Source organism: Equus asinus, chromosome 4, assembly GCF_041296235.1.
Source record: "Equus asinus isolate D_3611 breed Donkey chromosome 4, EquAss-T2T_v2, whole genome shotgun sequence".
NCBI lineage: Eukaryota > Metazoa > Chordata > Mammalia > Perissodactyla > Equidae > Equus > Equus asinus.
The window spans coordinates 39782080-39806170 of NC_091793.1; the positions used below are offsets into that span (position 1 = coordinate 39782080).

The window sequence follows — 24091 nt, forward strand, 5'->3', positions numbered from 1 at the left end:
AAACAAACAAAAAGGAAAAACAAAAACAGGCTTAGGAAGTGAGACTAGTCATGGAACTAGACTAGCAAGCACTATGCTGGGAAATGGTGTCAGCTCACATTACGCAACTAAATGAAGTAAACATTCTCATAACAGTCACTATACTTAGCAATTTTTTTTTAGTTTTCATAAATATACTTAACATAATCCACTCTTTATTAGCTTTTGAAGAATGTATAATGTTTCTATAACAAATTAAGTTCTAAAAGTGAGTAAAGGTTTCATAACACAATAATGTATTTCCTTTAATAGCAGTGCACCCTATAAATCTTTCCTCTGTAGAGCACAAAATATATATACAAATCTTAAACTGACTGATTCTCTATAGTTTTTCTCGCTATTATATTAATATAAAAATCCAAATGAGCAAGAATCTCTAACTCATGACTTAGATTCTGAGCTTGTAGGTTGCATGCAAATCCCCTGGGGTTTGCATAAGATTATAAAAATATGCAGGTCGAACTTTCCAAAATGTCTGTCTCCTACTATGACATACAGAGTGACTGGGGAACTCTTCACACATGGCTCAGCTCTATCATTCTTCTTAAAGATGGGGTTAGACTCAGTTCACAGAGAAAGTGGGGAAGAAAGACAAAAGAAGGTTTTCTTCTTTCTTTGCAAACCAATATCATTATGCCCAGTAAAACTAAAAGAACAAAATCAAAGAAACTATGAATTCATGTGTTCCGAGAGTCTAACGGTAGCAAGATCATCACAAACTATAAGGGATTTATCAAAGCATTCCTTCCCCTACACATGCATTGAGAATAAAAGACCAGTGGACATCATGGAAAGAGCAAAGGGAGCTTGACGTTTGACACTGGCTGAATCCAAGATAGGATAATGCACAAATCCCATGCCTCTCAGGTACACACTGAACTGGCAAAGACAGATGGATTGTCTGCTTTCCCCCCTTACTTACTACACTCTGGCTTCCATTTTTCCCAAGTTCTTCCTCTGAAATCTTGCTCAAATTATCTAAGTAGTGGTCTGATATTGTATGGCACAAATCTTCAAAAGAATAATCCTTTTCTTGACAGAGCTTTATTTCATCCAAGAGTTTTGATAACTCTCCAGTCACTGTTTCACCTGTAAGAAGAGTAAATTTTTTCAGAAGTTTCAAGAAAGGCTACTTACTGCTAAAAATTAACATTAAATAAGAAAAATATGATTATCATGATAGAAGTCAAAATACGGCAAACAAGATTAAGTCATCAGAAAATATTCTGATGAAAACAAGGCACCAAACTATAATTAATACAAGAATATTAAAAGACAAAGAGAAATTTCAAATTTTCCCTATTTCTACTCCTTTTCAAAATGGAAATAAGTATTAAAGGTTTACATATACATGTTGCATAAAAGCATCTGGAATTACACTTCCTAAAGCTTCATTTATTAACAGCATTTAATTTTCAATAATCTTTTATTGGCATTATACTTCACTGACAGAATTCATTCAACAATTCATTAACAAATTTGAGAGAGTGCTGAGAACCTATTTCTTAGGTTCAATAAAAAGAAATAGTAGAACTTATTGAAACAAATAATTACATAAGAATAAATTAGAATTATGATATGTGATAAGGGAAAACACAGAAGGAACAGATAAATAATACGTATTATCTGTGAAAACATGAATATTTTGTAGGTTGCATGAAAATATTCATTCTTCTAATCATTCTCAGAAAGGTATTTTATACCTACAATTTATTCTTTAAAAAACCTCCAGGAGTTACAATCCAGGTATCAATAGTATTATTATGTATTAAAAACACATTTTAGACTGGGGCTGGCCCCGTGGCCGAGTGGTTAAGTTTGCGCACCCCGCTGTACGCGGCCCAGTGTTTCATTGGTTCGAATCCTGGGCGCGCACATGGCACTGCTCATCAAACCACGCTGAGGCAGTGTCCCACATGCCACAACTAGAAGGACCCACAATGAAGAATATACAACTATGTACCGGGGGGCTTTGGGGAGAAAAAGGAAAAAAATAAAATCATTACAAAAAAAACACATTTTAGAAAAAATCTACTATGAAATAACCACTCCATGTAAATTTCATGACAGCATGGATTGGTATCTACTTTGCTCACTGCTGTATCTAAAGGCGAAGAAAAGTGCCCGACAAATAGCAGGAGCTCAGTAAAAGTTGACTGAATAAATAGATAAAATAAAGAGTATAAGATATAACTTAATACACTTGAAATTTTCACAAATGTTAGCCTTCTTGTACAAATTTGTACATAGAAGTCTAGAATCATTTCAAGGGCTTTATAACAAGCTACTCACTTTTGGTCTTTTGAGAAGGAGACTCAACAGGAGATGAAATGTGTGTTTCTGGTGTTGTATCTTCCTGCACATGTTCTTCGAGGACTGTTGATCTTCCCATGCCTTCTAAATATTCTGCGTGTATAAGTTTTTGAAATTACATACTTAAATTCATTTCTTTTAAAATCTTAACTAAACTTTATGTCTTCTTCTGGTGATCATTTTTTCATTCGTACCCTCATATCCTAGATATATCCTAAATTTTTAAAAGAACTTCAAAAAACCAAATGAACCAAAAGAACTTCATGATGAGCTATTAGTTTAAAGCTTTTTAATTAAAGTGAAAAAGATACTTTGGAAGAGATTCATGAACCCTTTTTCTGAAAACTAAACTTGTCACACTCTTTCCTTAAAAACAAATTCACCTGATGAAGATGCAATAACATCCTTAGTTTGCTTAAATATATTCTTCCTGAAGATTTAAAACTCTCTGAAAGATGCTTTGAATAGACTTGATCCCGAAACAGGGATGTCAGACCCAAATGGATACAACAGCCAGTCAGATAACATAAATGAATGAAGAGAGACTAGTTTATTTTATAATGGTATTATAATCTTGTAAGACAAGGATAATTGCGTATTGAACTTTATGTCCACAAAGAAATAAAGTTCTTTCCCATTATTCTTGAAGTGATGTCCCATACTCAGCCTATCTCTCATTTTTCCAATTTTGATGAAGACATAATAATAATAGTATTAGCAGCTAAAATTTATGTACCCAGCAGTGTTCTAAGTATTTAATATCAATTAACTCATTTAATCCTCACAAAACTATGACACAGGCACTACTACTATCTTAGTTGTAAAGATGACAACTAAATGAGAAGGATTATTAACTTGGCCACGTCCATACAGCTAATAAGCAGCAGAGTCAGATAGATATGGGACGAGAAACATCTCACTTTTCTCTTAATCACAAGGAAAACAGAATCTGAATGCACGGATAAATGTCAACTAACGTTCAGCCTCAATAGTATAGAAAGAACAGAAAGCCTGTGGAGCATGGTTAACCAGAGAGCAAGCGCCCTATCTAAAGGTCGGCGATGAAGCAAAACAAAAGTCTGCATTTTTTTGAGACTCTGGAGTTTTAGCTGAAATCCTAGATTTTTAAATGTTGAAAGCTAGTTCAATTCTTATGGAAACACAGTGTGGACCAAAAGTACATGATCTAAACAGAATACACCTGCTATCTGCCAAAAGCACTCAGCCCAAGTGGCTAGTTTCTAGCCTCCATAAAGGATTAAACCAGTAGATTCCTCCTCATAGGGATCATTTACTTGGATTTCTTTATTCAGAAGGAAACTTTTTCCTAAAATTCAGTTAAGTTGTTAAAATTCAGTTAAGTTGTGCTCTCATGCCAACCACTTGTGATGTCAAACCATCCAAATAGTTTCTACCTAAGGGCAATTCTACTAGGCAAATTCTACCAGGAAAAGAAAGCAACTTACAATTTTTGACCCATGCAGTAATTATGTAAATTGAATTCCTCCTCCAGGACACAAATAGTAATTTTATCTACTATAAATCATCTTTATTGCAATAACAAACTTTTTCATAAGATTTAAAATGTACTAGTGACTTGAAATCCAGAAATGCAAAAAATATAGATAATGGGGCTCACATTCTAAAATTTGCCAACAATTAAAAAAATTCAAAGATGTCCCATATACTGTGTCACAAATTGGCATATTTAATGAATCTTGACCATTTAAGAGAACATAGATAGTTACTTCTACATAGTAAGATTTTCCTCTAAGTTGAACCAATGCAGTATGTTAAAAACTGTCTGTAATTATGTCATCTCCCCTTTTTGGTGGATGACATTTATTTTGATTCTCCCCAAAAGACGTATTTGTGCACAAGCCTGTTTTTTTACAGTTTAGTTAGAGGCAAAAGTCCAGCATGAAATATAAAGTACCCAGAGGAGGAAAGACTTATAAAAATGTTGTGACCACTTTTTTTATTTTTTAGCTTTCATTCAACTTGATTTGAATTTTAATTAATATGAAGAGCTACACTTGTATTCTTCTATGTTTATCTCTATACACACTTGACTTGCAATTAACTTCTTTATTGACAAGAAAATTGTAGGGGCCTGAACTTTCCTGAGAGGTTTTGGAAACAAAGACAGAAAAGAGTATAATGACCTCCTCTTTGGCCTTTGTTGACTCCTGCATCTACATGTCTCCTGCCCAACTTGGTTTTAATTCATTTATCTCCCTGCAGGACAAAGCTGTTCTTCAGGTTCCTAACTGATATGCAATGAAACCCATGCCCTCCTCCCTCCTGTTACACTTGCAACCAATCTGTAACAATTATAGGGGATAATCACCACCAAACAGTGTAAGAGTTAACTGGAAAGAAAAGGACAAACATCTGGGTTTTTAAGGGAACATGCTACATGGCAGGCCTAATCACCAAGCAGAAAGGGAAAGCATTTAAATCTAAATTTTTCATAGAATTTTTACATCAAATGAGGAAGTATGTGATTCTGCAAATGAAAATGTAGTGCCTAGATGGTTGTCAAATCTTCCGTAGATCTGCAACTAACTACAAGTGTACTTAAATGACCTTTATCGAAAACAAAGGCTGGCAAAACTGGATTATCTTGCACTACTGGATTAGGGTGGAAATAATCTGTATTCTTTCAGCTAAGTACAATTTTGTTGTTGTTAATCCAGCATTTATGTACTAGCTCTACCACTTAGAATAGGACATATGAGTGTGAGCAAGTCACTTAGTCCCTTGGAGCTTCAGTTTCCCTCATGTGCAAAAAGGGGAATAATGATATCTGACTTATCTACCTTACAAAGTTATAGAAATCAGACAAAGTAATAGAAAATGCCTGAAAACTCTTAAAGCATTATTCAAATGTAAGATAATACTTCATCATCATCACTTTACAGGCTTATTACCTTTAAGTTCAGAACTACATATCTACTACATGGGTTTTAAAAAGACCTTTTAATATCAAGTGAGTGAAAAAATACTTCAGCTTTTTAAAAAATAGTGAGTAGTTGGGGCTGGCACAGTGGCCAAGCGGTTAAGTTCGCGTGCTCTGCTGCAGGCGGCCCAGTGTTTCGTTGGTTCGAATCCTGGACGCGGACATGACACTGCTCATCAAACCACGCTGAGGCAGCGTCCCACATGCCACAACTAGAAGGACCCACAACAAAGAATATACAACTATGTACCGGGGGGCTTTGGGGAGAAAAAGGAAAAAATTAAAAAATCATTAAAAAAAAAATAGTGAGTAGTTGAAAAACAGAAATAAAACATTAAAAAGAACTATTATTTAATTTAAAAGTCTACCAGAAAAATACAAATAATAAGTTAATTCAAAAGTAAATATTAACTCAAAATCCAAGAGAAAACTATGCAGTTTTAATTTAATATTAACTTTAAGGCAAGCTCATCCATCATTCAGTATTGTTTACCTTGTAAGAGTGCTGCAATCTGGAGAGATTTCTGAGATGGATGTTCTTTCAGAATGTCTAAGACAGTTCTACCTAAGCTATCCTTTATGTTGGCATCAATTCCTGAAAGAAAAAGAAATACCCACTAGATGCATACCACTGGAGTGTCATCAGAAGATACTGTCAATATATAACTGCTCTAATTTCAAACATATACAAACCAAGCACTGAAAGTGATTTTTTTTAAATTAAGCTCTACACACACAAACACACACACACACACACACACACACACAATTTTAGTAAGAAAGAAGATGGGGTCAAGTGCTACCAAAGATTAGGAATATTCCTGATAATGAATTAACTCTTTAAGGCACTGGCCCAATCATTAAGATTGCTTTTTTGGATTATAGCTAGTTTAGGTTATAGCTAGTTAACTAAATGATTATAGCTAGTTAAGTAAATATTACACCATAAAGCTGAAAAATACTACTGATTCAGAATGTGAAATCCTAAAGGACAATGGTCATATGATTTATATATTCTCTGTAACATGGTAAAAATATTTTTAAATTATAATAATGTACCAGGTAAGTAATATAAGAACAGTCTTAGAATACTTGAGTATTCATAAAAATTGAAAAAGTATGATTATTTTGAACTATTTTCCAAATACTACTTCTCCAAATACAGTCAAATATTCCATATTTACTTACACAAGATTATATTCAATGTCAGCAACACTCATCATCTACCTGGTGAGAAAAATTCCTGAAGCGTGTAACTGAAACATCTTTAAAATTATTTTAATTCTGAAAATATTTATTGTACTCAAGAACTTATTTTCATGTAGCAAATAGTTTTCAATGCCCCAAAAAAGTTTATAAACATTCCAAACATCTAACTGCAAACAAAGTCAGTTTTCAGAATCTGGCCTCAAGTATTAGTTTATCATAATAAGATTATTAACTACTTGCTTAAATTTGTGTAGGGATATGTGACCAGCACATATTTAATTGGTTACCTCAAATCATTTATTATATCACCGTGTTACATATCAAAATTAATATACACGAAATTTTTACTTTGTATAAGCACAGTCTTTGTATAATTTGAATATGTAATTGTCTGTAATTGTATAATGCAATAGTCTTGCTAATGTTTTCCATTTTATTTTTTTACTGAGGAAAATAAACACACTAAATATAGTCCATAACTCAAAAGACTCACATCAATTTCTACAAGCATGAATTTGAACCCATGCCTTTTGATCTTAAAAAAAAATCTCACCTCAGTTCCAATTTTATTTCATGTCAATCAAAATATAAATATGAGCACAAAGAAGCCTACTTTGTTGTTCCTTCAAAGCATTCCCTCTAAAAGGTTCCCTTTAAATCACTGCAGCTTACAAACAATAGCTACTTAGCTGATACAGTAACTAGAAGGAGAACTTACTTTAAGGATAGAGAACTCTAATTTCTGTTTACTACAGTTCACAATATAAAAACCTAGGGAAAGTATTATGTTCTTTAATAAGCCAAGCAACTGTCATAACTTCACAGGGATCAATTCCTCCCTCTTGTAGAAGGCAGAGATTTTTTTTTTCCTTTTGGTCGCTCCTCTAATATATTTTGATGTGATTTAAATGCATAAAGTTTCCATTTCCAAGAGCTTTTTACTAACATATCTACTGAGTAAACGAAGGCACACATTTATATCAATTTAATCTAAACAGTGAGGTGCAATTCTACATGCTATAAATAGAAATCTGCAAAAGGGAATGAAGGCAAGAAATAAGGGTGATTGTGGAAAAAAAACTGTCATTTTCCTTTGTCTACTCTTCAAATAGAAACTGTATTTAGCAGAATAAGCTCCATGGAGAATCATGATAGTTACCTGTTTCTAACAGAACTCTCACAACATCCACCTTTCCAAACAAAGCTGCTTCATGAAGTGCACTCCCCTTTTCTGTCTGGAAAAAAAAGAAAAGAAAAGAGAGAAAGAAGCACAGTTGCGTTAGGAATGCTAACAGGTTAAAAAAATTCTGTAATTTTATGTATTCATATATATTCTCTATAATTTGAGCAATCCCTGACACAAAGGTTAGTGCGGAATAAGGAAGAGATTCTATAAATAACATTCAAAAGCTTGGGTCTGTGAAACACCTCTGCTTCTGAATAGCCATTTGACCGTGTTATGTTGGGAAGCCTCTCACCTTCTCCTAGCCTTGGTTGTTCTCAAGCATAAAATAAGAGTAGTGATGTCCACCTCAGGGAGCTTTTGTGAGTATCCAATGAGTTCACTCAATTCACGCATTGCTTGCATTTATTAAACATCAACATATTATATGCTGAGAATAGTTGAGGGGTGTTTTGAGATATGGAAATATGATCCTGACTCTTGTAATATTCACATTCTATTTGAGGAGACAGATGTATAAATAAATATTTATGATAAATGAAATCTAAACAAGCTAATGTAGATTACAAAACCTGGATGATCCTCTCCCTACTTTCCTCTCAAAATCCTCTCTTGCCCACTCCAACTCTCCCCCAAACCTCATACCCTAAGCTCTAGGCATATAGAATATTTTTGCATGGTGTAATTCTCTGTTTTCTTCCCCAAGGATCTCAAAGCCTGGTCTCTCTGCTTGGCAGAATCTAATTCCTAGCCCTCCTTATGTCGTCGTCACTATACCACTAGTTCTCAATCTTCAGCATAAATTGGAAGCGCCCAGAGAGCTTGTCAAAAACCAGATTTCTTTGCCATACCCCCAGAGTTTCTGGTTCAGTAGCCTGGGATGAGTCCTGAGAATTTCCATTCCTAACAAGTTCTCCGATGATTCTGAGAGTCTAGGGAGTACACTTTGAGAACTACTGACTCATACTGTGTCAAATCTCAAATATAACTTCATTTAAGAAGACGTCACTGGTTCCTGAAGTCTAGTGCTTTTCCTGTGTGCTTCACATAAATTTATAATTTCCTCATCATAGCACTTATGATGCACATTACAATGTTATGTGATTATCTATTTCTCCTAGTAAACTATATACTTAGTGGAAATGTAGACCACACACATTTTTTCATCACTATATCCATGATGCCTAGCAAAGTACCTTGAAAATGTAGACATTTAAGAATTCTTTTGAGGACAAAAGGCAGAGGAAGGGAGGAACACAGCATGTAACAGAATTTGTGAGAATGCAGGGAAGGATTAGTTTCTGCCTTGAGGAGGATCAAGGAAGATTTCAAAGAGGAAACATCCTGAGCTATACCAATGCTGAGTGTTCAACTTTTTCTTTTTCTCCAAGAATTTAACAAATGTCTAACAGGCCTGCAGAGAGTGTGTGTGTGTGTGTGTGTTGAATTGAATAGTGTCATTATTGAAATTTTGTCCCCTTATACTAAAAGTGATCTCTAATGTAGAATTTTAATCTCAATCCAAAATAGAAATATCATTATAAATAATATATAATGTAATAACTTCTTTGATTAATAAAATCCAATTCTATAATTAACCCAATCCAAAGTGGTTTATGAATGCATTACTAGGAAGGCTGAGGATCAATGTGATCTGAATTTACATTCCAAAAGGCATGACTTAAATGCACATGAATTATAATTTTACTGGCATGATGTGTATAGACATTAATAAAAATAGAAATAAAAATTATAATTTATAAATATACAGCACTGTTCAGAAGGAGAAAGAAACAGAAAACTTATTTAGCTCCTTAACAAAAAAACATTTCAATCTGGGGCATAAGTAATTTATTTTTGCCATTCCCTGGAAAATATCCTTTGAAATAACCTAATTCTTGTCATTCTTTCTGTGTTTTTCAACCAATTGTCTGATTACTAATTTGATTTCCTTCAAGTTTTCACAAAATTTTGGACTTAAAATTAGAAAAACCCTTCCTAGAATAACACAATTTAAAATTCTTAAATACTAAACAATATTTAAAAATACAAGGATGAAAAGCAGTAGAATCCCTATTCTGTAATATTCTGTAATATTAATTCTGTAATATTCTGTAAATTAAAAAAATATTAAAAATGGAATAGGGTTATTAGGAATGTTAAATAAATAAATCTTTAAAGATTTATAGATTTAAAAAGTCTTATTATTAACTTAAAAAGTAATGACAAGTGTTATCATTACTACTAAAAAAACAATTAGAAAACCTATTTTAAAAACAGACGGGATTAGTGCCCTTATAAAAGGAGGAAGAGACACCAGAGAGCTCACTCTCTCTCTCATTCTGTTTGTTCACAGAAGAAAGGCCATGTGAGGACACAGCGAGGAGGCGGCAATGTACAAGCCAGGAAGAGAGTTCTCACAAAGAACAGAATCAGCCCGGACCTTGATCTCAGACTTTCTAGCCTCTAGAACTGTGAGAAAATAAATGTCTGTCGTTTAAGCCACCTAGTCTATGATATTTTGTTATGGCATCCCGAGCAGACTAATACAGAGGCAAAGGAAGAAACAGGGGAACCAGTTAGGAGGCAGGAGATGATCAGGACTTGGGCTATGGTGGTAATAGCGAAGGGAATGAAAATATGAAATTCTGGATATAGTTTGAGCACAAAGCCAGTAGGATTTGCTAAGGAACTAAGTGTAAAATGTGAAAGAAATCCTGAAGTTTTGGGGCCACACAACTAGAAGGATAGTGATGCCTTTTGCTGAAGTGGGAAAGATTGGAAGATGGGCAAATTTGGGGACAAGGGGTTATAGAAGCTACATGTTCAGTTTTAGAAATGTTGAGTTTGAACACCCATTAGTCATCAAATAGAAATGTTAGTACGCAATTACACACCTAATTTAGAGTTCAGAGTGAGGTCCAGGATGAATAAATAAACTTGTATTTGTCAGGTAAAGACGTCATTTGAAGCCAAGAGACCCGATAAGGTCAACTAGGAAGTAAACACAGATAGAGAAGAAAAGAGATCTGAGTACTAAGCCCTAGGACACTCTGATGTTTAGAGATCAGGAAGATGAGAGCAGGTAACCATGGAATAGGGACATGATAGATTACACTATTGGCCCCTCTGTCATATGACTACAGTTCTTTCCACCTATAGGAGTGGAGAATATCTCCCTACCCTTTTGGGGCTTGGCTTTGAGGCAAAGGATGGTAAGTGACATGATGCAAACGAGGCCCAAATTGTGCTTGCTTGGTTGGACTTGCTCTCTTATGCTTAGGCCATGCACTGGCTAGTCCTAGGAGGAAGACAACAGACACATGGAGCAGAGTTGCCCAGGCTAACTTAAAGTATGAAACAGAACTTCCCCAGCTGACCTGCAAACACGTGAATGAGAAAAAAAATGTTATTGCTTACTATTGTACGTCACTGAGGTTTCTGTGTTTGTTATGTAGCAGTATTGTGGCAATAGCTATTACAGTGGGTTACAGAGGAATGAAAATAAAGCCTGGCTCAGGAGAGAGGGGTATGACTTTACAAAAGAGGACAGAAAACAGAAAGGCTTAACTTGTGAGCAAGCCCTAGGGATAACAGCTTTGTGAGGCCTGGCAAATTTATCTAGCTGCCAGGCTGAATGGCAGGCATTCAAGGTCTTAGGCTCCACCTGAAGTAAGACTGAGAAGGAACAGCCAGTGAAGGAAATGAGAATCAAGAGATTGTGGTGTCTCAGATGTCAAAAGAAAAAAAAGCATTTCAAAGAGGAGGGAGATATCAACTTTGCTAATAATAAATCAAGTAAGATTAGGACTAAGAATTGGCTGTTGGATCTAACAATATGGCTGTCATTAGTCACCTTCACCAAAAGGGGGAAAAAAAAAGACTTTTAATAGAGCTGAGGGAGCCAGAGGAGCTTCAAGAGAGAATGGAGGGGAAAAAGTTGATACAAAACAACTCTTTCTAAATATGTTGCATGAAAAAGGTCAGAGAAAGGGGGTAACAACTAGAGGAAAATGTGGGTTCAAGAAAATGGTGTTTTTTTGTTAAGATGGGAAATATTACAACATCTTTGTGTTCTTATGGGAATGATACAGTTGAGAGGGGGAAACGTGGCATTAAAGGGAGAGGTATTTTTCCAGAGCATTATATCCCAAGTAGACAAGAGGGAGTAGGATCCAGTGCACGAGTAGAAGAGCCTGCGTTAGAAATAAACCTAAAAAGTTCATTTAAAGCACCAGGAAGGAAAGCAGATACATGTGCATTGGCAAATGTGGTGGTAGAAATATGTGATTGCTTCTGTTTTCTTGTGAAGTAAAAGCAAAGCCATGATCACAGAAAGATAACAGGGAGGGAAACGCTGAAGTTTTGGAAAGAGGAGAAATTTTAAAATAATCATCTAGGGAAGTAGGAGAGTAAATGGATTATCAAAATGTAATCTGTCCATTTAGGCACATATTTCTCCTGCCACTATAAGCACTCTGAGAGCAAAAACTGTACCTTAACTCAGTTTTGAATCTTTAACAGCTCCAAGCTGGTAACTTGTACTCTTTATTATTAATTTTCTGTAATTTCACTTTCATTTCCTTTAACAATCAAATAAAATCCAACTGGCTTAATGTTATGCTAGTACCTTAACTGTTGAAGTATTAATAACAGAAACCTATAAGAAACACACACAGTTAAATCACCAGCATAATATGACACCATCACTACCTAGTTACCCAGAACCAAGTGAAATCCAAAGAAATAACTGTTAATTTCAAGAGAATCTGGCCAATTAAACCCTACTTTCTTAATATCTTAATATCACTGATTCTCTTTATTAAGAAATCTTTTAGCACTAACGGGTTTATAAGTAAATATAATACAAGATGCACCCAAACAGGAATTAAATTATTTTGCTCACTAGTTCAGATATAATTCAAAATTGCTCAGAGAGAAATGAAGCAGAAAACAAAATTTCTACAGAAAACAGTAACATAAATGCTACGTTTAAAAATATTTGCAATTACAAGGAAAAGATAAGATCCTCCAAAGCCATCTCTAAATTTTAAAGCATTATTCATAATAACTTGAACGTAATTAAAATCTAAAAGTGTATTACTGTCATTTACCAAATGGGATTACTTTTAATACTGCTAATTCCCAACTGGTTAACTAGAGCAATTTAATGAATATTAAAGCCACTCAAACAGTTTTAGGTTACTGTCTGGTATTATTCACTCTCAGCCAGTAAATCAACAAATATCTACTTCAAATTTGATATTAAAAAATTTTTCAGTGAATCTGATGGGAAAACTTGGTGACAGTTAATTTCAATAACATAATAAAATTAAATATTCACCAAAAAAGGTAATGAGACTAAAAAAACTTTTTTCTATGAACAAAGCAATAATAACAAAAGCAAAACACCAACTAAGGCTAACTGTACCCAGTGGAAGATTCCACTCATTAAGATATATTTTAGAAATATTTTGTCAGCTCTACTTCCTGGAAACTTTCAAGATGAAATCATGGAGTGAGCATCAATGAAAGAGGCATAGCAACACAAAACACTGCCCATGCTGCTCAGGCACCAGCCCTGATGCTTCTGATTAAGTGTTCACAGTAGTCTGAGCATATTGCCTCCGTTTCATTTGATATACGAGCAACAAACACAAATGCTGTCACGGGCCAAGTAGAAAATCAAAAGGAATGAATCTGGCAATGATATAAGATGGTAGAGAGAGGTTGGGACCTTGGAAGGTACATATACCCCATCCAAAAGCATTCAAATTCAATATTTTAAAGCACTCTTCTAACCAAATAATGCACATCTGCAAGCTAAATTGTATCTAAAATTCAAAGTCCTATTAGACTTTCAAGGTTCTCTTCAAATATAACTCTATCAATGTCTCCTCAAGTCTTCCCTCCTAAAACATATTTTTTTCCTCACCTGTATCTCCATAGCCCTTTGTCCTAGTATTTATTTTAACATGCTGTGTATAGGAGTTATTCATGCAAGTTTTTATCTCCTCCACTAAATTTTGGGCAGAGATCTTTTTGTCTTTAATTCTCCAAAAACATAAAATACAGTGCTTTGTAGAAAAAAGAAGTACCATATGCATATATAAAATTTAATCCGAACACTTTTTCTTCTGGTCATGTCATGTAGTACAAAACGTAAAAAGATCTTGGCCACAGACATGAAGTGAGTTATTGATCTCAAACAGTCATAGTGAAAAATCCTTGGTTATAAAGCAGTCTGTGCAATCAGGTTTAGAAATATTCCAGAAGTGTTATGAAAGCAATAAATCAAGATTAGAGAAATAAAACATTTCTACAATAAGCAACTAGTTTATCATTAAACATACTTTAAGAAAGTAACTTTGTGAGTCATCTCCAATAGTAAACATGTATCCATATCATTTCAATAGCCCTTTGAGAGGAAAGTTGTTTTTTTTTAATATGAGGACTAGAAAAAACCCTTGTGCTTATTTTCAAGACTGCCACAGTAGGAAAAGTAAGAAATTAAGGAAAAATATTACAAATGTCTAAACAACTAAATAATAGAGGCAAAGCTCTAATGAAAATTCTGATTCAGGGTGTGAGCCTCAAACCTAGGATTGGAAGGCCTAAGTTTTAAAACTTCAGTAAAAAACCCCCTAGAGACACTGGATTCAACCTCTCAACAGTTCCTTAGGAAAAGAAACCCCACAGTTGAACACTAATTCTACCTGGAATGTGTGGACTCTTTGAAAAACTGGCTGAATTTATTCCCTCTGGTATTCATACCCTTTTTATAATTCACACCCTCTTCTAATTGAGAGGTAGAGTCTGTTTTCCCACCCCTTGAATTTGAGCTGCCTTTGAGACGGGTTGACCAATCAAATATGGCAGAAGAGACAGTATGCTTGTTCTAAGCCTAGGCTTCTAGAGGCCTTGTATAATCCTGTTCTCTCTCTCTCTCTCAGAACCATACCACTGCCATGTGAACAAGCTAAATGTGGCCTGCTGGGTCATGAAAGACACAGGGCAGTCTCACCCGTTACCCCAGGCAATATCCAGTCAATCCCTGAAGCAAAACCACTTTACTGACTTACAAGTGAACTCAGCCAAAGACAGAAGAACTACCCAGCTAAGCTCAGACTAAATCGCCAACCCCAGAATTATGGGCTAAATAAATAGTTACGGTGTTAAGTCATTAAGCTTCAGAATAGTTTGTTATGCTTACTAATATACAGAGAAGGTCACAGTATGGCAGGAACCAAAAGAGTCTCTGGAAGATAAGAATGCTGCCACCAACTTGGAAGACAAAAAAACAGTGATAAAAGGAGAAAACGTTAAAAATTTTTTAAAAAGCTAACCTTGGAGTTGGGGCTAACTTGAGACAGATAATAAAAGCAGGTTGCCCTTTCCTTGTGGAGAAAGGAAATCTATCTGAAAGCTATCTGTCCTTCAAAGCTCAACTCAAATCACACCTCTCCAGTAAAATTTTTTCTGATTGCCCTTTGGGATAGTGATCTTTCCTTCGTTAGTCATGTATAGACAGTACATTACTGTGGAAAGAGGCTGGACTTTAATCAGTAGGTCTAAATTCACATTCTGGGTTTATCAGCTATGTATTCTTAGACGAGTTTCTTCAGTCTTCGAATCTGATTCCTCATCTCTTAACTGGAATTTAATAAACTCTCAATCCTATAGGACAGCTGTGAGAACTGGATTCTAAATGTGTCAACAAATTAAACACAAAGCACATACTCAAAAATGTTAAAGTGAACTTTGTTTCATTCATTCATTCATTCAGCTTTGACTGGATTCGTAGGTTATGTCAGGCTACGTGCTAGATACTGGGAGAAAGGAAACAATTACTAATGATACCACATACAACTGCCAAGCAGTAATAATTTTTCAGGTGTATAGCCCTCAGATTAGAATGAGGTTAGAGATTATGACTTATGTCTCTTCATATGGCCCAAGAGTGTGTGGCACAGTGTCATGAATTTAGTAGTTACAAAAATACTTGTGGACAATTTGATTGATTAAAAAAATGGTAAGATTTCTACATGTAACTTTTAACATCTGTATGTTAAAAGCAAGAGCATCATCACTTTTAAAGCATAGCTAAAAGAAGACTCACTTGACAGCTCACATCCATTCCCGCTTCCAACAGCACCTGAACAACTGCTTTGTGACCATTACGTGCAGCGAGGTGCAGCGGTGTGTGCTTTCGAGTGTTGCAGCTCATCAAGTTAGGGTGTGCACTGATGATCATTTTGACCACTCTAAGACGTCCATAGAGTGCCGCCAAGTCCAAAGGTGTTTCTAGCTTGCTGTTCCTAATGGTAGGATCGGTGAGCTCTTCTAGAAGAACAGCAACTACTTCCGAGTGTCCATACTGAGCTGCACAGTGTAGAGCAGTTTCATTTTCATTGTTCTGTTAAAACAAAGATATAAAATGTAAGTTTTCAGAAATTCAATTAGTTATCAAAATCTAAACAATTTAAAACCTGAGATGCTTTGAAAATGTAAGTTTAAGATTTATCTATTTTAATAAGTACGCCTAATAGAATTTTATATTTGATAAAGTATCTATCATTTATTGCATCAAAAATATCACATTTTATCATTCAATACAAAAAATCAAACTTTTCCCTGCATTATATATTCCAATTTCCAAGAATGATAAATGATTTAGCCATGTCAGTCGGTGGCCCTCCTGGGCCCAGATGGTCAGTGTTATCTGCACTGTGCATCATGCCTCCATGATATTTGTTAATGAAAGAGATTAATAACAATTATAACACACTGTTAACAGACTTGCTTTCCAAAAAACAGCTAAGATGGTAAATTCTTGATAATGAAAGATTTACAGAAAGTTTTCCCACATTAAGCCTCATTTTATCATCTACCAAAGTACAAATCATTGCTTCTTTTGCAAAGAGAATGAAGACATACTGGCCTTAAGATTAAATAGTATCTTTTTGAAATACAATTGTAGACTGAGAGGCAGATCTTTCCCAGACAATTTACAAGGAGTATCAAAGTGTTACATGTGCGGCTTATAAGTGTTTCAGTTGAAAATCAATGAGCTTGTCCTAGAAATTTAGCAGGATAAAAAAATGTTAAAATGGAGAAAATCGAACCGAGTTCCAAGGCAGATAGACATTTAAGACCATGTGGGCAGATGGTGCAGGCAGAATGTGGAAGGGTCAATCAGGAGAAATGTGAACAAGAAATTTTAGTAACAAAAATCCAATGATCCTAAATGTGGGTTCTAGAGAGAAGGGAGGCTGCCATCATCACCACAGCTAACACTGTACCGGGCACAGTGGCATTTCATATATGTTTACTCACTGAATGCTCACTCTGAGATAGATACTATTATTATCCTTATTCCCATTTTACAGATGAGGAAACTGAAGCACTGAGTAGTTGTATAACTGGCCTTCAATTATACAGCCATTTAGTTTTGGGGCCACAATTTGAACCTAGGAAACCCAGACCCAACATTGGTGCTCCTAATACCATCTTCCAAAATAACAACTATAACTACCACCATCTGCTGAGTGTCTAAAAACTTTACATACATTGTCTCATTTAACTCTTACAAATGATCCTACAAGATTGGTATTATCATCCCCAATCATGGATGAAGAAACTAAAATACAAAAAAGTTAAATTACACGCCCAGGCAGAATCAGGATCTTTTGGAATCAGTATCTGTCAGAATCCAAAACCCTTCATGCTCTTTCCTCAATACCACACGGCCTGCCACGTGTTGCTATATTGTCAAAGAAGAAGAAAAGGAAATTAGTGATCTGAAAGCAGAATTTCTATAGATCTTGCCCAAATGAACACCAACCAAGTGGGAATAGGAAGTAGCTGCTTAGATAGCTGTTCTGACCAGAACAAAAGGAAACGGAGGGTTCAAACCCAAAGAAATCTTAATGTTTCATAAAGTAACTCTGCCTTGCTCTGGCCGAAGAATGCAAATAAGTCAGTTGAGAGGAGAGAGTTCAGGAGAGAGGGAGGATTTGAAAACTTGAAAAAAGGAGTGGCAAGAAAATAATTTTAAAAAAAATTTTTTAATGAGCATTAGGAAAAGGCTGCTTAAGACTTTATCTTTCAAATTAGTATCAGAAGAGGCTATTGAAGGCCACACCCAGAGGGAAAACCTACTCCTTGGAGACAGTCAATGAAAAATTAAGATCTGATAGATGGGAAATCCAGCTGGAGGTATTGTTTCTTCCATCATTACTGTCCTTGGTTGGAATGTGTTACTATCTACTTTCTCATAGTGACTGACTACATACAGGTTCACACTCCCTTATTCTCTTATCTGGCTAAGTTTTAAAAGCCTGATAAGAAAATCAATCTTATTACTCTATACCATGAAAATATGATATAGAAATATGCCTCCTGACTAAATCAAATTTCCATTTGGTTGGAAATAGATTCAATCTCACTTTTCAAAATATAGCACCTTTTGAGAAAAAGAAAAGCCAATTATGAAATAATGATTCCTCAAAGAACTCTCTACTTTTTGCAGAGCCCTTAGCCTAGGAAATTATAAGTGCAAAATTGAAGCTATCTATCAACTCCAATTAGCACTGTTTAGATCTCAAGAAAAATTATTTCAATCATTTGAGACTTACTCAGGAAAAAATGTTCATAGAGTTTATCTGTGATCATCACATACTTGGATTGTTACATCAGTGAAAACCACAACTGTGGTACCTTTATCAAAGGCATGATTGTATACGTGTCCATACTCACTAGTGATCTAAAAAAATCTAATTTGAAATAGACTGCAATGAAGCACTGATTCATAATTGCTAGTATGTCTACATGGAACGTTCCTCAAGTTTCAAATTTCTTCTTTTTTACAAAATAAGTGTTCTCTGAAAAATCAGGACACTTCCAGACAATGAGTGGCAGAACGACACTGTTTGACAAAAGCTATTTACAAAAGATCTTGCTTCAAAATAAAACTAATGGAAACTATCTAACACTAGTTGGGTTTGAGTTTTAGTGAATGGCAAGGGAATATACTTATGATATAAGGCTCCTCTGGTTTTTGCCCTAATATCAAAATAAAGGAAAAAAAGAGAAAGAGGAGAAGAAAAGATGAATACACAGAAAACTGTAAATTGAAAATATACATCACATCAGAAGAAAGAAAATAATAAATCAGTTGACAAAAGATAGGAAGAATGTAGCAACTATAAAAACCATAATAGGGCAGGGGGTCTACTCTGTTTTCAAAATTACATCACCCTAAATTGACCATTGATTCTAGGACAGTACAGAATGGTGAACAGGACGTAGGTTGAAGTGCTAACATGCACTTATTAGCGACAGTAAACCACTGGATCTCTCTGAACCTATCTTATCTGTAAAATTAGAATATTGCCTTCCCTATAAACCTTAAAGTGTAGTTTACAAATCAAAAGAGAGAAGATATAGGAAAATGCTTTGTAAACTTTAAATGTTAAAATGTTAAGATAGAATTATTTTTAAAGAAAGTTGTATTAGAAACCAAAGGTAACTTTCAGAAATCAGAATGAAGCCCTGACAATTATGCATAATTTTAACATTCCACATAGTGGCTATGATGTTAACTATATCAGTTAAGAGCTTAGGCTTTGGATCAGAAAAACCGGGGTTCAAATCCAGGCTGCATTTCTTAGTAGTTGTGATATCATGGGCAAGTTACCTAATCTCTCAGCTTCCACAAATATAAAGCAGGAACAATAATTAATACCTACCTCATCAGGCTGCTTAGTAAGATAATAGAGATGAAGTACTTTGCACAACGTGAGGCATACAGTAAACACTCCAAACACTCCATAAGTGATAGAAGTTATGATGACAATACCAATGATCTATTGTGCAGGGCTCTGGATTAGAGAGACCTGAGTTCAGGTCTCTGTTTTAGTCACCTAGTAATGTGTGGCCTTAGACACGTTATTTAACATTACTGAACCTGATTTCTCATTTATAAAATGGGAGTGATAATAATCACTTCAGAAGATTGTGAGAATTAATTAAATAACATATTGCAGGTGAAAGAGCTTAGCACAGTACCTGGCTATCTTATGTCTCAATAAATGTCAGTTACAATTCTCATTCCTTTCCTCTACTGTTTAAATACATAAAGGTTTATAATTAACTAATACATTTCTGTCCCATTCAGGGAGGGAAAAAGAATTAAAACTAAAACCGAAAGTTACTCACAAAAATAAAATTCCCACATCAGAAACTTTTAAGAGAAATGACATTGAATAAGAGAACTACCTCAGCACTAAAGGAGTATATACATAAAAACAAAGAAGCAAACAAATACTGAAAGTGTAGTATCAAAAATCTCAAGAAATTTTCAATTTGTTGCTAATAGAAACCATAACACAATGCAACAGAAATGAAAAAAGAATTTTGCATTCCAATCTCCTTAAAAAGACATTTTTTATATTTTAATTGATCTGTTCAATAGCACAGAAAACAAATGTTTGTTTTAAAAACATACCATTACAGTTATATGCCATTAAAATCTTCCACTTAAAATATAAATGAATACTAGGTGTTTTTTCTTATTTTCATGGCATTTACAAAATACTTTGTTTGTAAAACTAACATCCTCTTGTTTAACCTTGGATTCTTTTTCCATCGTACTATTTCAGGTTCTCTTTGGGGCATTCAGGCAGTTTTAAGCATAACCACCAGATGGCTCATCCCACAAATCATCTCTAACTTTTGGATTTCTGAGGAACAGAACAGCATTCTCATAGTTTCCTTTCAGCATGATATGGTGATAAAGATAGCCAAATCTGTCTTTTTTTAAAGACTGAATTTATGAGTGTATTCTCATTAAAAATATTCTGTATTTTGTAACCTGTAAACATAAAAATTTTTATTGGGATAAATATTAATAAGATACTTTTCCAATTAATAAAACATTTGTCACGATCACAACTGCCTTTTGTTGGAAAAAAAATGTATGTACTTTTTCTTCCTTTTACTGTTTACAGCTAGTACTAGTGTTACTTTTTATTCTTTAGTCTGAATTTCAGTCAAAGGCCTGCAAAGTCTGTAACCATTTGAACAATATGCTAACTGTACTTTATTAGATGTGCTTGCCCTAGAGTAACCTACTTGCATTGATATTGGACAACTGCCAACCTGCAGCTTAATGCCATGGCTGTAATTCAGTTGTTAGATTGCATGCTGGTTTTCAAATATAGTTTTACAAATTGAGAACAGTAGGGGGCATGCAGAGCTCAAGATGTTTGTTATCATACTATATTAGGGGACAATATTTTACTTTCTGGAATGTCTGGTCTTACTTACTTGGAATACTAAGAATGGCATTCCTTCTTTAATATGTCCATTATGTGTAATATGCATATTATGTACTTGCAAATATTTTGACTTTATCTGTCAGCATTATACTGCTGCTGTGTTTTACTCAACTTACTCTGGGCATATGAACATATATATACATACAGGAAATTTTTATTTTAATATATGCCTAGCAATTGTATACACTGTATTTTGTATTTTGATCACAAATTGTACTTACTGTGAAAGTGCTATGTAAATGGTAAAGCATCATGTAAATGATAGCTATCATCGTTTTAGCATTTAAAATTTTATTTAAAAAAAACTAATTCGCATTACAAATGTGAATTCTGTTATATGTTTAAATATTCAACAACTATAAAAGGGATGATTATATAAGGCAGGCAAAAATATTACAAGTACTTCCTTTATGTGGGATTCTCTTGATAACAAATATCTTTACAAATGCCCAACTTAGTGCCTATGCACCATATACAAATGCCAAAGAATCTTTCAAATTTCTCCTTTAGGAAATTCAGCAGTGAAAAGGTCTTTGCCAGGGTAAAAACAGAAATAATCCATTTTTCAATGTGGCTTTGCCCTCACAAAACTCTAGAAAAATTATAGCATGAGCACACATTTGACAAGTGCACCTGTTCATTGACTCTGGAATGTGATGGTCCATGATGAATAAGAATCTTCACAATTTCCACATCTCCTTTCCAGGCAGCCAGGTGAATAGGAAAATAACCTTTGTTGTCTGCTACATTTGTTGATGCCTCATATTGAAGTAGTTTGAGAACTATATCCCTAAGCAAGAAAGAAAAAAAAAAGAACACAACAGAAAAGAAAATATGCTGAACAACACAGATTTTATTAAACAAATGATTATAAACGTATACTAGATGCTGGATGACAATTTAGAGCAATCATTCTAGGTACCAAGACATAAAATTGGGTTTAAGAGTCTGACTACTCCATATTTGGCTATTTTACTTACCTGGAAAACCACTATCACCACACACACACACACACACACACACAGAGAATTCACTAACCAATGAAACTACTTAATAGAATTCATTTAGGCAAAATATACCTAATTTCATTAACTGAATGAATTAAGTAAAATAATTTTTTAAAATACCTCTTCCCATTTTTTTTAAAAAGGAGATCTTTCCAGATAGCTCAAATCTTAGATTTACCATAAAAGAAAAGTTGAGCTACGAGCAACCTCCTTGTTTACAAAAAAAAAAGTCATCATACTACCAAGAGACATTTAGGGAGTTTATATCATTCCTAGAGAATTGGAAAAAGGAATTGAAGATGCATATAAGAGAGAAAGCAGACAGCACAGTAGGAAAGGGACTCTGACAAGCTAGCTGCAGTATGAGCCAAAGGTTGAAAAAAAGTTTAATAACTTTTCAGCCACGGCACACAACATACTTTGAATGTGTGCTGTTCATACTTCTGCACTCCTTCAACTTTCTCCTCCAAGCCTAAGAAACGGCTGTGAAGGGAAATTCCAAAGAAGGAATTCCACTTAAGAGACAAGTTCCACCACTGATACAATTTCAACACATACTCAATAATATATCCTATCTAAAGGATTCTGTATTTAATCCCCATCAGGTTTTCAAAGTAAAAAATTTTGAACTGCAATTTTCATCCTTAGGCGGAATCAATTAATAACTATTAGTATGCATTATGTTGAACTTTGTGTCAATCAATCAAACAGTAATTCTAAACAAAAACTGTACATTTAATACATTTAAGAAGCAAATTCTATTAATTCACTAAATGAAATACTAAACAGATATACAAATACATACATACATACATAATTACAATATATTCTAAAATTTTTTCTCATCTATAACAAATCACAATGGTGAGAATGAATGTAACAGAAAGGGCTAAATTTAAATATTTCATGAAGCCAGGCTCTAAATGCAAGTAACGAATGAGAAAAGTTGGAGGAAGTTTGAATAGAAGTGAGGTCAGGATCTGATAGCCCACAAGAAAAACAGACATGATACAACACAAAATTACAGTAACTGGTAAAATGCATTGCCCAGAATGTAGCCTCAACTTGCAATGTTGGACTTATGGATAAATGCATGAAGTCATAATGAAAGGACCAAGTATATGTTGTAGAAATATTTAGAAAGTTCCAAGGAGACCTAAATTTTCTAATGATAAGATTTCAGAGAAAATAAGAATAAATGTCATTTTAACATTCTTTTTTTAAAAAAACAACATTATTTTATAAGATCTGAATTTAGAAGATTTGGATTTGAGTCCCGACTATGTAAACTACCTAATGATGTGACCCTAGAGAAATTATTTAGTCTTACATTTTTCTTTTTGTTTTCTGTAGGGGATATTGTAATAATAATAATGCCTATTGGACAAGACCAGTCAAAGCTTTAAATGAGATCACAGAAGAGAAGCCACTTGATAAATAGTGAAACATTAGATAATATTAGATCTTGCCCCCAGCCAAAATAAAATCCTTTAAAAGTAAAAATGCTTCCAGTAAATCACCTTTGAATAAAAGAATCAGAAAATCAGAAGGAAACTTGAATGTTGTCAGTTCACACACTTCTCACCTCTCTGATACTACAAGAGTTGTTATATATGTTTATCTCCATTCTGAAATAAATAACTACAATGAGGTATAAAGGATTCAATACCTATGAATAACAAAAGCAACTAAGAACCAGAAGATCTAGTTCGAAGTCCCAACTCTTTATACTTACTAACTTGGTTATCTTGAGCAATTCATACGTTTGTCTCTCTTTCAGATATTGTTAAAATAGAATTCAGAGGGGTCGGCCCCGTGGCTGAGTGGTTAAGTTCTCAAGCTCCGCAGTGGTCGCCCAGGGTTTTGCTGCTTCGGATCCCGGGCGCGGACATGGCACCACTTGTCAGGCCATGTTCAGGCAGTGTCCCACATGCCACAACTAGAAGGACCTACAACTAAGATATACAACTATGTACCAGGGGGGATTTGGGGAGATAAAGCAGAAAAAAAAAAAAAAGATTGGCAACAGTTGTTAGCT

The 24091-nt window shown here is 34.5% G+C and overlaps 1 protein-coding gene across 16 annotated transcripts in view; it reads right to left on the minus strand.

Moving 5' to 3' along the window:
* ANKS1B (ankyrin repeat and sterile alpha motif domain containing 1B) overlaps positions 1 to 24091 on the minus strand; it is a 1016307-nt gene that overhangs the window by 841016 nt on the left and 151200 nt on the right. For all 16 annotated transcript variants that reach the window (XM_044745264.2, XM_044745227.2, XM_044745210.2 and 13 more), the window contains 6 exons: positions 21680 to 21836; positions 15826 to 16122; positions 7683 to 7758; positions 5808 to 5909; positions 2332 to 2445; positions 962 to 1128 (listed from right to left, as the gene is read on the minus strand). In XM_044745264.2, the coding sequence (XP_044601199.1) occupies positions 962 to 1128; positions 2332 to 2445; positions 5808 to 5909; positions 7683 to 7758; positions 15826 to 16122; positions 21680 to 21836 (913 nt within the window). The remainder of the gene's footprint in view (positions 1 to 961; positions 1129 to 2331; positions 2446 to 5807; positions 5910 to 7682; positions 7759 to 15825; positions 16123 to 21679; positions 21837 to 24091) is intronic.